This window comes from Ornithorhynchus anatinus, chromosome 5, assembly GCF_004115215.2.
Source record: "Ornithorhynchus anatinus isolate Pmale09 chromosome 5, mOrnAna1.pri.v4, whole genome shotgun sequence".
Taxonomy (NCBI): domain Eukaryota; kingdom Metazoa; phylum Chordata; class Mammalia; order Monotremata; family Ornithorhynchidae; genus Ornithorhynchus; species Ornithorhynchus anatinus.
The window spans coordinates 109,209,104-109,226,064 of record NC_041732.1 but is presented as its reverse complement, the minus strand read 5'-3'; the positions used below and the strand labels follow the sequence as shown (position 1 = coordinate 109,226,064).

The window sequence follows — 16,961 nt, the reverse complement described above, 5'->3', positions numbered from 1 at the left end:
CCCTGGAGCTCTCAAGTTGGTAACCACTGTTCATGTAAATCTAAGTGAAATAAACTTCTAACACATAGCTGAGTTGTGAAGGCCCATTCGGTATTTGAATGATAGTGTCAAAAGTTTAAACACTTGATCAAAATATGTACAAAGTCTATTCATGCTTTTAAAATAAGCAGAGATACCCAAATTCTTTTCATCCTCTGTTTGCAATAAAAATCTGTGTTTCTGTTTGGGCCTGATAACTCCCCGAACAACATTAAAGCTAAGTCTAAGCCTTGTGGCTGGTTGTTCCCCTGCTGGGCTCAGGAGCTCTGATTCCCTCCAAGCCAGTAGGAAAGTCAAGGGGTTATCCATTTTGGGGTCTGAGTGTTACCAAGCGAGAGCACAGACTTAGTCACCAAACTGTTAGGGACTGGTGAACTCTTTCCCTTACTTGCACGATGTCTACTGAGGCTGTTACATTCCCTCATTGGGAGAAAACTGCAGTTCAGATACATTTTATTGGTTACTCAGGGTCATGGGGGAGTTCAGTGACTCACTGTGGACAAGAATCCAGCATTTGTCAATAGCCAGCATTAGTGCAACCTTGAAAAGAGCCACTTGCCTACTTGCCTAAGACGAACAGCAAGTGGATGGAATGGAATGCTGATGTGCTATTTCTTATTTGTTGTACTTATTCCTTGTACAATTTTGTACTCATTTGCTACAAAACTGGATTCGTGGATTCTTTATTTTGTCCTGTTCATTGCCTTCCAGATCCTATTTGTCTAGCTAACAAGGCAGTGGATGAGATCTCTTGTCCTATCACCTAGGCAATTCTTGACCCCGATCAAGTTGTGCTGATTCTACCCCTGCAGTGCTCATGGAGAAGAATTTTGCGATGGGTGCACAGTAAGTCTCATTGAAACACTCAAGAAACTCAGACCCTAGTCAGTGCCTTAGAGAACAGACAGATGGAGTAGTCCAACTGTTCGTAGTCAATCAAGATACTGTTGATCAATGGCCATTATTAATAATAATAGTAATAGTGATAATAATTGTGGTACTTAAGCTCTTACTGTGTGCCAGGCACTGTACTAAGTATTAGGGTGGATAAAAACAAATCGGACTAGACGTTCACAGTCTCAATCCTCACTTTCCAGATGAGGTAACTGAAGCATGGAGAAGTGAAGTGACTTGTCCAAGGTCACCCAGCAGGCAAGTGGCAGAGAGGGAATTAATTCCAGCTCTGCCACTTGCCTGCTGGGTGACCTTGGACAAGTCACTTTACTTCTCAGTGCCTCAGTTTCCTCATCTGGAAAATGGGGATTAAATACCCGTTCTCCCTCTCCCTTAAGCTGTAAGCCTCATGTGTGGGATGGGGACTGTGTCCGATCTGATTATCATGTATCCAGCCCATGCTTAGTACAAGGCTTGGCACATAATTCATTCAATAGTATTTATTGAGTGCTTAGTATAATAATTGCTCTGTTGTACTCTCCCTAGAACTTAGTACAGTGTTTTGCACACAGTAAGTACTCAATAAATGTCAAAGGTTGAATGATTAATAATTCCACAATAGTAATCAATAATAATTATTGTATATTATGTAATTATGATGGATTATTATTATTAGACCAGAGACGGGGACCAAGAGCCAGTGCTCTATCCACTAGGCCATGCTGCTTCTCTAATCATAATAATAACAAATACCACAATTATTATGATTGGAGAAGCAGTATGGCCTAGTGGTACAATACGGGCCTGGGAGTCAGAAGGTCATAAATTCTAATCCAAGCTCTGCCACATGTCTGCTGTGTCACCTTGGACAAGTCACTTCACTCCTCAGGGCCTCAGTTACCTCATCTGTAAAATGGGGATGAAGACTGTGAGCCTCATGTGGGACAACCTGATTACCCTGTGTCTCCCCCAGCACTTAGAACAGTGCTCTGCACATAGTAAGCGCTTAACAAATACCAACATTATTATTATTATTACTTCTCTGTGACTCAGTTACCTCATCTGGAAAATGGGGATTAAGACTTCAAGTCTTAAGCTTCAAGTGGGACAGAGTTGTCCAATCCAGTTACCTTGTATCTACCCCAGTTCTTAATATAGTGGTTGGCACATAGTAAGTCCTTAACAAATATGACAATTATTATTATTAGGACAGCTCTTTCAGCTTCCAGCTCTGCCAGAGAGCCTATAGGCAGGGCAGAGGGCAAAGGGGGAGATGGCTGGGAAAAGCTGTTTTCTTTTTCTGGGTTTCAGTTTTCCTATCTGTAAAATGGAAGCAAGAGAGAGACTAGTTTGGGGTTCAGGAGATTAACTGGTCAAGCAAGATTGAACATGAGGCATATCTCAGGAAGGAGGAGCTCCCAAGCGCAAGTTGATTATCAAAACTCTGCAGGGTTCACGTAGGTGAGCCCAACGTTAAGAAACCAAACGTCAGAGAGGAAATTTGATTAATTGAATACAACACCTAAAAAGATTAGGGGAAGGGAATTTGCTGGGTTTCCTCTCCTGTGAACTGCATTTCCAACCTGACACACTTCACCTCGCTCTGTGTTTTTTATTAGCTCGTATTCTCAATACATCAGTGTGGAGGGTGATGAAACCAGTGGCAGATTAAACTCCCAAGCAGCTGGGTCACAGTCTCATGGGTCTTGTTGCCATGCTGAGATCTTAAAGTGACCATGACTATTTTGGTTGTTGGTTTCAGAAAGACTCCAGAAGAAACCACTGAATAGTGAACAACCAGGAAGATGAAGGAAAAAGGGGGGAAAGAGAGAGAGAGAAAAAAAGGAGGTAGGGAGGGAAGGAGAGAGAGAGAGAGGGAGGGAGAGAGGATGGAGAGGGAGGGTGCTATTTGCAGAAGGCACAGCGAATTACTTTGAAAATTCCGAGGTTGCTGAATATCAAGAACATATGATTCCTGCTGTGGGCAGCTGTATGTGTGAATGGTAGCCTGAGGGGCTCAAATCAAATATCCACCACTGGTTGGTACATCATCTCCCTGTGGGATTCAGCAGAGGAGGCAGAAGGCTTAAACACTACAAATGAAGAAAACTTTAACACTCTCTGATATGGCTTCTCATTTACTGTCATCTCTTTTATTGCTCACAGTGTAGATGGGAAGAAAAAGAGAGAGACAGAGAGAGACAGAGAGAGAGAGAGAGAGAGAAAGCAAGTGGGATGACTTACTTAACAGAAAGTCCCCTAGCTCCTTACCTGAAAACGTCGCATATCTCTTGGGTTTCCTGCTGTTTTCAAACAATTCTGATTGCACTTGAGAAAAAATTTTAAAAAGAATCTGTGAAGAGAAAGGGATACATTACCTATTTAAATGAACAATTTCTATTGTCTATTTACACAATATAATACAGAGAAATATGATATATAATAATATATCCTATGTAAATACTATGTATTGTTGCCCTCTGTTCAATTAACTATTTTGCTGGTGCTCTGATCACATTTCAGTCTCGGTGAATTTCAGGTGATTTTCACATAGTGGGGGTGCACTGCTGATCTTTGGACCTTTTTTTTTGGTTTGTTTTTTAGTCAATAGTCACACACTATTATCTCCTTGAGTAAAGCAAGGGATAATCAAATGAAACCAAAGTTGCAGTTAGTAGATTTGATATTGCCTCCTGGTGAACAATCTGTCTGGAATGGTCTCCCCCCAACAAAGTGACCTTTGTCAAGCCAAAATATCTCAGGATTAGAAATATCAAAACTTAAACCAAGAGTTTCCATCAGTATGTTTTTCAGATCTCTGGATTTTCAGCTGAACACACACACACACACACACACACACACACACACACACACAGTAGATCAGCCATGTTTTCATTCTTGTCAACCAATTCATTTAAAACCCAGAAAATCAGATATTTACAACCTGAAGGCAGAATCTGGAACAGGCTCTTTCTCCATGAATACTGAAGTTATTATGACCGATAACAATTTATATAGCTCCTTCCAGGTTCATCCAGACCAACATATACTGCGGCCTGAGAATTCTGGAATGACTCAGAAATAATTTGTGAGACGCATTTCCAGACAGTGTTTCTTGTGATGCCCTGTGCGTGCGAACAACTTCAAAACAAGCTGTATTTAATCGGCAGGAGAGAAGATCCCGGAACAAGTTAAATGGAAGGGATGGCATTTTGAGGGTTCAATTTTTAATACTGGAAAAATAGGTTTGACAAACAATGTGCTTTTTATTTATTTATTTCTCTAGCTGAATCCTTTCCAAAAAAAAAATAGCGCTTTTGCAGTAAGTTAAAGTCCCAGGTGAGCGAGGCCTATTTCCCTTCCTGTTACTATGACAACGAAATCTTACCGCAGTCCCCAAGTCCCATCAGAACTCTCACATCCACGCCTTGAATTAGAACTTTAAAGGCAAAGATATACATTTTGCAGGATTTACCAACAAAAATAAGTGGAAATCAACAATGCTTTCACAGATTCTCTTTCAGGTAGGGGAGGGAGACACTTTAATAGTAGACAGCCCCTCCTCCAGACACAAAAACATAGCTAATGTCCCAGTTAATTTTAATATCTCTCAGAAAAAAGAAGTGAGGTGATGATAAACCTAATGAAGTAGGTGAAATAGCAGATAGGGGAGGAGGAGAGAAAAGCATTTATTTATTTATGTATTTAAAGGCTTTTTTTGGTTTCCAATCTGTGAACATATCTTCAGAAATCACCACTGACCTCTCCTTGAAGAGGTTCGGGTGAGAATTCAGAAAGCATAGCTATCTTTTCTTCCATTCTTTTGCAAAGTCCCCTTTCACTTCTTTTCATTTCCAGACTCTGAAGATTTCTATGATGTTGACGGAGGTGATGTGGTTTTACCAGTCTGCTACGCAATTTCTGCCCAGTCTGTCCAGTTGTCCCAGTCCAGCCAATCTGGTGCCCTGTGAAGGTGTTGTAGCTCGAGGTTCCCCCTGACCCAACCCTCCCTTCTGTGAGTGACATGCTTGCTTGTGGAGCAATGAGGCAGGAAAGCCAACACTTCTGGCTCACGGTCTGAATCAAATCTTGCCCATTTGACTTTTTGAGTGAGGAAATATATTCCTCCATTCCCATAGTTCTGGTTGTTCTTCACGATCATTCAGGCACAGCCATTAGCCACACCAACACACTGCCCGGAGGAAATATGAAAAACTCAATTTTTAATCTCTAGCTTGAGCTGTGTTGGTGAACTGCGTCCCCCAGCAATATAAAACTTTCCTCTTGTGAACAGAGGGTCATTTTTCTTCTGGAACCCCAATATTTGGGATGTCTCATTATAACAGAGGTCTTTACAAAGCATTCTCAATACCATTTTGGGCCTGGATTGAATATTACTATTTACTGAGGCATGATCACAAGGATGCCTTATAGGACAGGAGGTGTGACAGAGAAGGAGGTAAGATTTTACAGAAAATAGAATTGATTTCAAGGTCGGTATCAGAGCCTGCAGGGAAGGTTTATTCACTGTTAAACTCGGACCTTTGACACCCTTTGGATAGAAATCACCAAACTTTAACTCCTTCAACCTGTTTGGTCGTGCTCTGTGTGGCCTTTCCTCACTGAAGATTCAGCAGACGGTTCAAAGCGGGGCCCTGGGGAGAGAGCTAACGCCACTTTACATGGCATATCAGCAGGCTTTGGGGGTTGAGTGAAACTTGACTAATTCTGCATGACGAGTCCTAGAAATCTGGCAGGTGTGTGCAAGCCACGGACTATTAACATGTGGACAGAAAAATAGGTTTGGGAGCCTCTGCTAACACCCCCTGCTCTTCTTCCTTTTGTTGTTGGCTTTTTTTTCTCTCCATATTGTCCTTTCAGAGTCTTCTCCAGACTCTCTTAGGACAACCTCACCTCTTCACGTGATTGGTTAGTGAGGGAGCACTCCCAAGCTATATGTGGTGATCATGATCTAGCAATCAATAGTATTTAGTGAGCATTCACTGTGCGCAGAACACTGTACTAAGCTTAAGTGGGCACAATTCAGTAAGAGACATGACCCCTGCTTCCAGGAAGCTTACAAACTTTCAGGGAGGCTGATAGACCCAAGTCATTCACAAAATTCTATGACTGCTGATGCCAAAGGAGGAAGGATAAACAGAAATCGAAATGAGGGTCAGCTATTCTAAATTGAGGATAAGTAGAAGTGCCAAAGGGATGAAAACATCAATGTTGAAGGTGCAGATTGGCTGTTCAGAACCTGGGAAGGTGGAATTTAAAGTGGGAAGGCCTCCCAGAGGAGGAAAATCCCAGGACCAAGAAGTCAAAATAAATATTTAAATTTTGTAGGTGCTCTAGAGAGACACAACCCAACAATTGAGGTAGGTTTGAGATAATGTTTTTTTCCACACACACAAACCCCAGTAAATGCTATTATTATTTACTTTTTAAAAATTTAGGTGGAATGTGTCTCAGACTCATATCTTTTAATTTTATGAAGCTGGTTACTGTGTATTTACTGTATGCAAAAGTCTGTGCAAAGCACTGGGGTAGTTACAAGTAATCAGATTAAGTACTGTCCCTGGCCCAAGTGGGAATCACAGTCTGCAAGTTAGAGAGACCATGGTCTTAATGCCACTTTACAGAAGAGGAAAATTTAGAGATTTTAAATGCCTTGGCCAAGGTCATCCAGTAGGTAAGCATAGAGCCAGGAGCCCAGGTGTCCTGATTCTTCTTCCAGGTCTGCTCATTCTGCGTCCCCTCAAAATCAGCATTCGAGTTTACTTTGGACCTATGGACATTTGATATTCACCCCACCCCCAACTCCACAGCACTTATGTATACATCTTTAAATTATATGTTATATATTATAAACTAATTATTCATTCATAGTAATGTCTGTCTCCCACTCTAGACTGTAAGCTCATTATGGGCAGGAAATATAACTGCTTATTCTGTTGTACTACACTCTCCGAAGCACTTAGTACAGTGCTCTGCCCATAGTAAATTCTCAATAAATACCATGGATAGATTGATATTCAGATGAAATCATCTGAGTGTCTTGCTTTTGTTTTTGTTGATCAAGAAATTTAGGGGGTTGAAATTGAAGTGATATAGTTTGTTGGAAGGTCCCATCATTGGGGTAGAGGTATTTTTTTATAGTATTTGTTAGGCACTTACTGTGTCCTAGGCACTGTACTAAGCACTGGGGTAGATACAAGTTTGTCAGGTTGGACACAGTCCTTGTCCCTCATGGAGCTCACAGCCTTAATCTCCATTTTACAAATGAGCTAATTGAGGCACAGAGAAGTTAAGTGACTTGCCTAAGGTCACACAGCTGACAAGTGGCAGAGTCAGGATTAGAACTCAGGTCCTTCTGACTTCAAGGCCTATGCCCCTCCAATCTACCAAGACTGCTCTCTCTAAGGTCACCCATGACCTCCTTCTTGCCAAATCCAATGGCTCCTACTCCATTCTAATCCTCCTTGACCTCTCTGCTGCCTTTGACACTGTCCACCATCCCCTCCTCCTCCATACCTTATCTCACCTTGGCTTCACGGACTCTGTCCTCTCCTGGTTCTCCTCTTACCTCTCTGGCCGGTCATTCTCGGTCTCCTTCACTGGAGCCTCCTCCCCCTCCCATCCTTTAACTGTTGGAGTTCCTCAAGGGTCAGTTCTTGGCCCTCTTCTGTTCTCCATTTACACTCACTCCCTCGGTGAACTCATCCGCTCTCACGGCTTTGACTACCATCTCTACGCAGATGACACGCAGATCTACATCTCCACCCCTGTCCTCTCCCCCTCCCTTCGGGCTCGCATCTCCTCCTGTCTCCGGGACGTCTCCACCTGGATGTCGGCCCGCCACCTAAAACTCAACATGAGCGAGACTGAGCTCCTCATCTTCCCTCCCAAACCCGGTCCTCTCCCAGACTTCTCTATCACCGTGGATGGCACGACCATCCTTCCCGTCTCTCAGGCCCGCAATCTCGGTGTCATCCTTGACTCGTCTCTCTCGTTCACCCCACACAGCCTATCCGTTACCAAGACCTGCCGGTTTCACCTCTACAATATCGCCAAGATCCGCCCTTTCCTCTCCACCCAGACGGCTACCTTACTGTTACGGGCTCTCGTTATATCCCGGCTAGACTACTGTGTCAGCCTTCTCTCTGACCTCCCTTCCTCCTCTCTCGCCCCGCTCCAGTCTATTCTTCACTCCGCTGCCCGGCTCATCTTCCCGCAGAAACGATCTGGGCATGTCACTCCCCTTCTTAAACAACTCCAGTGGTTGCCTATCGACCTCCGCTCCAAACAAAAACTCCTCACTCTAGGCTTCGAGGCTCTCCATCACCTTGCCCCTTCCTACCTCTCCTCCCTTCTCTCTTTCTACCGCCCACCCCGCACACTCCGCTCCTCCGCCGCCCACCTCCTCACCGTCCCTCGGTCTCGCCTATCCCGCCGTCGACCCCTGGGCCACGTCCTCCCGCGGTCCCGGAACGCCCTCCCTCCTCACCTCCGCCAAACTGATTCTCTTCCCCTCTTCAAAACCCTACTTAAAACTCACCTCCTCCAAGAGGCGTTCCCAGACTGAGCTCCTCTTCCCCCTCTACTCCCTCTGCCATCCCCCCTTTACCTCTCCGCAGCTAAACCCTCATTTTCCCCTTTTCCCTCTGCTCCTCCACCTCTCCCTTCCCATCCCCACAGCACTGTACTCGTCCGCTCAACTGTATATATTTTCGTTACCCTATTTATTTTGTTAATGAATTGTACATCGCCTTGATTCTATTTAGTTGCCATTGTTTTTACGAGATGTTCTTCCCCTTGACTCTGTTTATTGCCATTGTTCTCGTCTGTCCGTCTCCCCCGATTAGACTGTAAGCCCGTCAAACGGCAGGGACTGTCTCTATCTGTTGCCGACTTGTTCATCCGAAGCGCTTAGTACAGTGCTCTGCACATAGTAAGCGCTCAATAAATACTATTGAATGAATGAATGAATGAATATTAGGATACCCTTCTTTTCTAGGCTAAGATTAGGTGCACGTCTAAGCACTGGGGTTGATAAAAATCAACTGAGTTTATTGAGTACTTATTGTGTGTAGAGCACAATGTAACAGAGTTGGTATTCATTCTCCCTGTATAACAAGCTTACCATCTAGAAGGGGAGACAGACATTAATAAAAATAAATACATTAAATTATAGATATATACCTAAGTGCTATGGGGCTGAGGGGGAGGTGAATAAAAGGTGCAAATTCTAGTGCAAGGGCAACACAGAAGGGAGTGGAAGAAAGAAAATGAGCATTTAGTTGAGAAGGCCTCTTGGAGGACATGTGCTTTTAATGAGGTCTTGAAGGTGAGGAGAGTGAACATCTGTCGGATATGAAGAGAGAGGGAGATCCAAACCGAGTCAGTATGTGGGTAAGGAGTCAGCAGTGAGATAGATGAGAGTGAGGTACAGTGAATAGGTTGGCATTAGAGGAAGAAGTTTGCAACCTGAGTTGCAGGAAATCAATGAGGTAAGATAGGAAGGAGCAAAGCGATTGAGTGTTTTAAAGCTGATGGCAAGGAGTTTCTTTTTGATGAGGAGCTGGATGAGCAACTGCTGAAAATTCTTGAGGAGTAGGGAGACATAAACTTAATTTTCTTTATTTTAGAAAAAATGACCTGGGCAGCAGAGTGAACTATGGACTGGAGTGGGGAGAGACAGAAGTCAGGGAGGTCAACGAGGAGGCTGATGCAGTAATCAAGATGGACAAGGATAAGTGCTTGGATTAACATGGTAGCAGTTTGGATGGATAGGAAAGGGTGGATTTTAGTGATGTTCTGAAGGTTGAACTGGTAGGATTTGGTGACAGGTTGAATATGTGGGTGAATGAAAGAAATGTCAAGGATAATGTCAAGTTTATGGGCTTATGAGACAGGGGGGATGGTGGTGGTGTCTATATTGATAGAAAAGTCAGGGGTGGGGATAGGGTTTGGGTAGTAATAAGAGGAACTCTGTTTTGGACATGGTAAGTTTGAGGTGTTGGTGGAACATCCAAGTAGAGATGACCTGAATGCAGGAGGAAATATGAGACTGCAGAGAAGGCGAGAGAGATCAAGACTGGAGAGGAAGATTTGGGAATCATCTGCCTAGAAATGGTAATTGAAGCCAAGGGAGCAAATGAGTTTTCCAAGGGAGTAGAGATACAAAATAATTAGGTCCTGACCCACATGGGGCTCACTGTTTAAGGTGAGGAAATGGAGGACCAGAGAAATTAAGCAAATTGCTCTACGTCACACAGCAGGCAAGGGATGGAGCTGGGACTAGAACTCAGGTCTGATACTCAGCCTCATGCTTTTTCCACCTGGCCATGCAGCTTCTCACATCAAAGTCAAACCCATTCACTGACTAGATGATTCCATCCCAGTTTGGTGATGGAGTTAAGAAGCAAACCAGACCTTCCATTCATCACTCTTTTGCCCTGTGAGTGCTTGTCCCAGCCCGGCCTCAGCTCAAAGAGCTCTCTTCAGACCACCCAAGTGTCCAGATAGACATGGTGGGTTCCAGAGAGCTTGAGTCATTCCCTGTTTTTGGTCAGTAAACTGCTCCAGTTCCAGGGTTATCGGCTGCATCCCAGCCTCTAGGACACTGCAACTGGAGGCGATGATGCTTGACGCATCAGAGTTCATGCATTATCGACCTCTCCATAGTTCAGGGCAGAAGGGGCCCAGTCCTCTTTATCTAGCCTTTAGAGGGTCACAAAACCTCTCAGACACAGGGCCTTGTAAACCGTACGGCGAACATGGGTGGATATTGGAAACATGGAAGTATTTCCTCAGAAGCCACAAGCAGAGAAATGCAACAGCCTTGTACGATCATTAATGTAACTTATTTTCAGTCTCTGAATAACCTGAGTTCAGACTTAGTCTTCCACAGGCTAATTCTGGCCATGATGTACACTGAATTAAAGTTACATTTAATCCATGAGCTTGATTGCCTGTCTCATGTCCAATGGGGATCCATTCCTTTCACCTTATCCTGGTATCCTTATCTCTGGCTGAAGTCAAGATTTACCCTTCCACTGCCATCAGCCTTGCTTGGTGACCAGCTGAGATGTGACCGTTAGCATACTCCAAGAGCATAAGAGGAAGAGGAGAGAAAAGAGGAAGAGGAGGAACATTGATTGACATCTTTCTCCTCACAAATAGCTAGGGCAGGCAAAAAGGAGAAGGATTTCTACATAGAACCAACCCAGAACTCAGGGTACTAGTTTCCCATTTTAATCCGGATCTCAAAAGAAATCAGAGAGCATTCCCTTGATGTGAAGCCAAGGTAATGGCAACATTATTATTATGCTAACATCAGTCAATCACTACTATTTATTGAGTGCTTAGTCTGTGCACTTTTCTAGAGTTAGTAGACGTGGTCCTTGACCTCAAGAAGCTTACAGCGAGGCTAACACTTAGAAAAATGACAGATAGTGGGAAGCAACCGAGCATGTGGGGGGGGGGGGAGTATGTGTGGGGGTGAGTGCTACAGGGAGTTGGGGGGTAAGTACCCAAGTGCTTAGGTGATTCAGAAGTGCTGACAAGGCACTAGGTGGAGAAATAGGGTGGGGGAGATGAAAGATTAATTAGTGAAGGTTTCCAGGATAGGCCTCCAGGATATTTCCTCATGCTTCAGAAAGCTCCAGTGGTTGCCTATATACCTTCCCATTAAACAGAAACTCCTCTCCACTGGCTTTAAGGCATCATTCAACTCTCTCCCTCCCATCTAACCTCACTGGTTTCCTACTACAACCCAAACTGCACAAGCGTGGCTCAGTGAAAAGAGCATGGGCTTTGGAGTCAGGGCTCATGTGTTCGAATCCCAGCTCTGCCACTTGTTGGCTGTGTGACTGTGGGCAAGTCACTTAACTTCTCTGTGCCTCAGTTCCCTCATCTGTAAAATGGGGATTAAGACTGTGAGCCCCACGTGGGACAACCTGATTCCCCTATGTCTACCCCAGCGCTTAGAACAGTGCCCGGCACATAGTAAATGCTTAACAAATACCAACATTATTATTATTATTAATAATATCAACCTACTCGCTGCCCTTCGATCTTGTCTGTTCCACTGCCAACCCCTCAGCCACATTCTCTCTTGGGCCTGGAACTCTCTCCTGCTTCATATCCGACAGCCCACCAACTTTCCACACCTTCCAAATGTTCCAAAATATTTCATCTCTTCCAAGAGACTTCTCAGGATAACCCCTGATTTCCCCTCTCCACCCTCCCCTCTGCATCGATTATGCATTTGATTCTGTGCCCCTTAAGCACCTTGATACTCACCCTAGCCCCACCATACTTACATAAATATACTTATTCTCTACTATTTCCCCTATTCTTATTCTAACATCTGTCTCGTGTAGATTGTAAGTACCTTGTGGACAAGGATCTGTCTACCAACTCGTTTGTACTGTACTGTCCCAAACACTTGACACAGTGCTCTGCACACAATTAAGCACTCAGTAAATACCACTGATTAATTGATTTCAGAAGGGGCTTGAATATGGGGAAACATGGTGTATTGTGTAGAGCACAGGCCTGGGAGTCAGAAGGTCATGGGTTCCCATCCCAGTTCTGCCACTTGTCTGTTGTGTGACTTTGGTCAAGTCACTTCACTTCTCTGTGCCTCAGTTACCTCATCTGTAAAATAGGGAATAAGATTGTGAGCCCTCTTTGGGACAGGGACTGAATTTAACCCGATTTGCTTGTATCTACCTCAGCACTTGTACAGTCCCTGGAACATAGTAAGTGCTTAACAAACACCATAATTATCATTATTATTATTATTATTATGAGGAAGCATCTTGGCCTAGTGGATAGGGCAAAGGCCTGGCAGTAAGAAGGACTTGGGCTCTAATCCCTGCTCTGACTCTTTTCTGCTGTGTGACCTTGGACAAATCACTTAACTTCTCTGTGACTCAGTTACCTCTTCTGTAAAATGGGGATTAAGACCATGAGCCCCACTGGGGACATGGACTGTGTTCCACTTGATTATTTTATATCTACCCCAGTGCTTAGAACAATGTCTGGCACTCAGCAAGTGCTTAACAATACCATAAAAAACGGGATGAGAAATCCAGGCAGAGAGGTGGGTGTGAGCAAGAGTTCAGTAGCAGTAGAGATGAAAACAAGGCATGATGACTAGATTGGCTAGAGAGAAACGATGTATTCTAACATTCTGGAGAGTAGCCGAAGAGTGAGGCTAAGTAGTGGGGAGAGAGTTCATTCATTCAATCGAATTGATTGAGTGCTTACTGTGTGGAGAACACTGCACTAAGCGCTTGGGCGAGTACAATATAACAATAAACAGTCACATTTTACCACCTCAAAGTCAATGGTTGAGGTTTCTGTTTGATGGACAATCACTGGAGGTTTGAGAGGAGTGGGGAAATGGGTGTATGATTTTAGAAAAGTGATCCGGGCAGCAGAGTGAAGTGTGGCCTGGAGAGGGAAGAGACAGGAGGCAGGTAGGTCAGTGCTTTAATCGACTTGGACTATAGCAAGAGCTTGGACCAGTTTAGGGGCAGTTTGGATAGTGATATGAGATTGCAGAACTGAAGAGAGGTCGGGGCTAGTGTGCCAGATTTGGGAGTCATTAATTTATAAGTGGTTGTTGAAACCAGGAAAGCAAATGATTGCCCAAGGGAGTGAGCGTAGATTGAGAATACAAGGGGACCCAGAACTTTGCCTTGAGTTTTGCTGTCTCAATAGTGGATGGTAGATGCTACAGGAATCATGGAACTGGTCTGCCTTGGCTCTAACACTAGCCTTCTGTGTGACCTTGAGAAAGTCATCTATCCTCTCTGGACCTTAGTTTTCTCTTCTGTAAAATGGGGTTGCAATAGATTGTGAGCTCCATGTGAGATGGAAACTGGGTAGGATCCACCCCAGTGCATATAGCATATAACAAGAGCTTAATAAAGCCATTCTTATTATTTTTATTTTTACTATCAATAATGGGAGGTTGATAACAGTCCCTTTTTCCCCGGTGGAGGGTATGGAGGAACAAGATGGGAAGTACAATGGAACATTTTAAGAGTAGTCAAGAGGAACTCTGAAACTGTGGAATTGTTTCCATCATAAAAAGGAAGGAGAGGAGGTTTATTCTAATCCTACTGTTTGGTTCTAAACTTTCTAAGCCACGTGGTTTAGTGGAAAGAATTCAGACCAGGGAGTCAGTGGGCCTGGGTTCTAATCCTGACTCTGCCACTTGCCTCCTGTGTGACCTCGGACAAATCACTTCACTTCTCTGGGCCTCGGTTTCCTCATCTGTGAAATGGGGATTTAGTACCTGTTCTTCCTCCTCCTTAGACTGTGAGTCCTCTGTGGGACAGGGATGGCATCTAACATGATTGTCTGTATCTACCCCAAAGCTTAGAACACCACTTGATGTGTAGCCAGCAAGCACTTAACACGTGCCACAATTATTATTGTGGAGGTTTTGTTTTAGTGCCTGGCACTGATGCAATCAATCAGTAGTATTCATTGAGTGCTTACTGAGCAGAGTGCTTTACTAAGTGCTTAATATTCTGCACTAACATTCTATACTAACAGCACTAAGCAATTACCACACAACATTCTGAGCTCTCTTCACCCACTACCCTATAGACGCCTTCCCGCAAAGAAGAGCTGGTTTGTCAAAGCTAAGTCACAGTAACGGAAGAGCAACACTAACTTTGAGTCCAGCGGCTCCTCTCGGGCCCTGACTTCCACCCTGGGGGGCCTCGCTGAGAACTGCGGGCCTCCCTGGGAACCATGGGCAGGGGACTGGGTTTGCAGATGAAGCAGGGTCAGGCCCCATCCTGGCTTAGGGACAAAGCAGAGCGGCTTAGTGGATAGAGCACAGGCAAGGGAGTCAGAAGGTCATGGATTCTTAACCCAATTGGGTTAATTGGCAATTGCTGTGTGAACTTCGGCAAGTCACTTCACTTCTCTGGGTCTCAGTTACCTCATCTATAAAATGGGGCTTAAGAGTGTGAGCCCCATGTGGGTCAGGGACTGTGTCCAACCCAATTACCTTGTATCTACCTCAGTGCTTAGAACAGTGGTTGGCACATAGTAAGTGTTACACAAATACCGTAAGTATTATTATTTCAAAGTGTTTGAGGCCACACCTGAGGCTGTCACGGGAAGCAAGTGTCCACCACACAAAGTCACACATTCTCCATGGTCATGTGCCCCAATCGTATTGCAGCTCTTCACGGCACTTTCGGCCACTGAGCTCTGATCTCTTTAAGATGGAGATGGGGATTGGCAGCGGAGGCATTTTCACTGAGGTGGCAGCCCACCCTGACAACAAGACAGACTGCTCCATTCACAGGGGCTCCTGGTCTTGCACTGGACTGGCTGCAGGCTCCTTTATGGCAGCTGAGTCTGCCCTTTGTGTCCTTGGAAGTGGGTGGATGTTCCCTGGGGCTTGAGAACCTTTAGCTGGCCCCCGAAGTGGCACCACAACCAGAGGCCATGTGGTGCTGCAGTGACCATGAACAGGAGACACGGCAGCTAAGAGACACCTAGGCCTGGGGCTCAGGGGCCCAGCACCCGGCACAGGTAGATGGACCCTCGGGTACTTATCCCAATTGCTGCCGCTTGACCACGTGAGGCTTGCCAGAAAAATGACTCCAAGAAGCCTGGGATTCTGCAATGGGGTAGAAGTCTGGCACCATTAATGAACAAAAAACTGTCCCCTGCGGACTGGGTCTGAAATAACACCTAGCACTAGCAGCCCAGGGCACCACAGCCATCTTTCTCCCCCAGTATCCCAAGGGTTTTGCCACATGTAAAGATCACGCTCCTCCTCAACTATCCCCCCTCTCCTCCCCCACCCCGACCATCTCATTGAAGAAAAAATGGAGGGAGGAGCATGATTGTCGGTAGCTTAACTAACAGGCCAAGTTCAGAGTGATCTGGTAGGGAGAGGCCAGCTGAATCCAGGAGACGGTTTAAAAAACAAACAAACAAAAAACAAGTTCCTGCTGTAGTTATTCTTATAAAAGGAAGACGTGAAGCTATTTCTCTGTTAGCTATCCACTGATTCTTTGACTTTAAGACTTCCTCTTCTCCCTCCCTCTTTTTCTCTCCTCCATTCCTCCCTCCTTCTGGCCATGAAGGGGATCTGTGCTAGGCTGAGCAGTGAACACCATTGCCCCAGTAGCCTTTCGTTGCCCCTGCCTGATCAGATGGCCAGATGGAGGAGGACGCCACGTAAAACCCTCTACCCTCCCATTAATTCATAACTCGGTAATAACTTTCCCATGACTCCGGGAAATTGAAATGAAGTGCAAATGCCTGTTTTTGGAAAGGGGAATCAAGGTTGGGCCCGATTTTACAGTTGCCGGAGCAGATATCAGTCGGTCAAAATGAATCCCCTTCATTACCCCATCTGGGGCCTTGCTGCATCCCCCATAGGCTGATTCATCTATGCACTTTCATTTGGGGGAGCTCAGCCTTGTTGGGCAGTTCAGGCTCAGTTGGGAGCTCAACCTCGTTGAGGAGTTCTACCCAGGTGGGGAGCTTAGCCTCGGTGGGTAAGCTCTGCCTTGTTGAGAAGGTCAGCCTTATGGAGAGTTCAGCCATGGTGGGGAGCTCAGCCTCATTGGGGGAGGTCAGCCTTACTGGGGAAGCTCAGTCTGAGTGAGGGAGCTCAGTTTAAGTGGGGGGCTAAGATTGGGTGGGGCCACCAACACCTGCATCTTGCAGATTCCCACCTCTGACCCTTTTGGGTCCAATCAGGAATGACCTTGAGCCTGACCCCTGGGGCACTATTCTATTCCGAGGACAGATCCATCCATTAGCAGGCGTGAGTGCATTCTCTTGCTAAGACAGGACACCCCTCCAATGTTTGTTAGCATCATTAAACTAAAACTGACTTTTCACCTGCTCCCATACCATATGCAGCTGCAAATTTTTAAATTAAACTATGAAGCCATGCATAAATTTACATATATTACAGACTAGCCTCTCCATTTAACATGCAAATGTACTCCAATGTTTCAGAACAC

The 16,961-nt window shown here is 45.0% G+C and overlaps 1 protein-coding gene across 1 annotated transcript in view; it reads right to left on the bottom strand.

The window, feature by feature from the left end:
* Positions 1-16,961, bottom strand: part of EBF2 (EBF transcription factor 2) — a 214,991-nt gene that overhangs the window by 52,300 nt on the left and 145,730 nt on the right. The window contains exon 7 of the mRNA XM_029066857.1: positions 3,205-3,286. Coding sequence (XP_028922690.1) covers positions 3,205-3,286 — 82 coding nt within the window. The remainder of the gene's footprint in view (positions 1-3,204; positions 3,287-16,961) is intronic.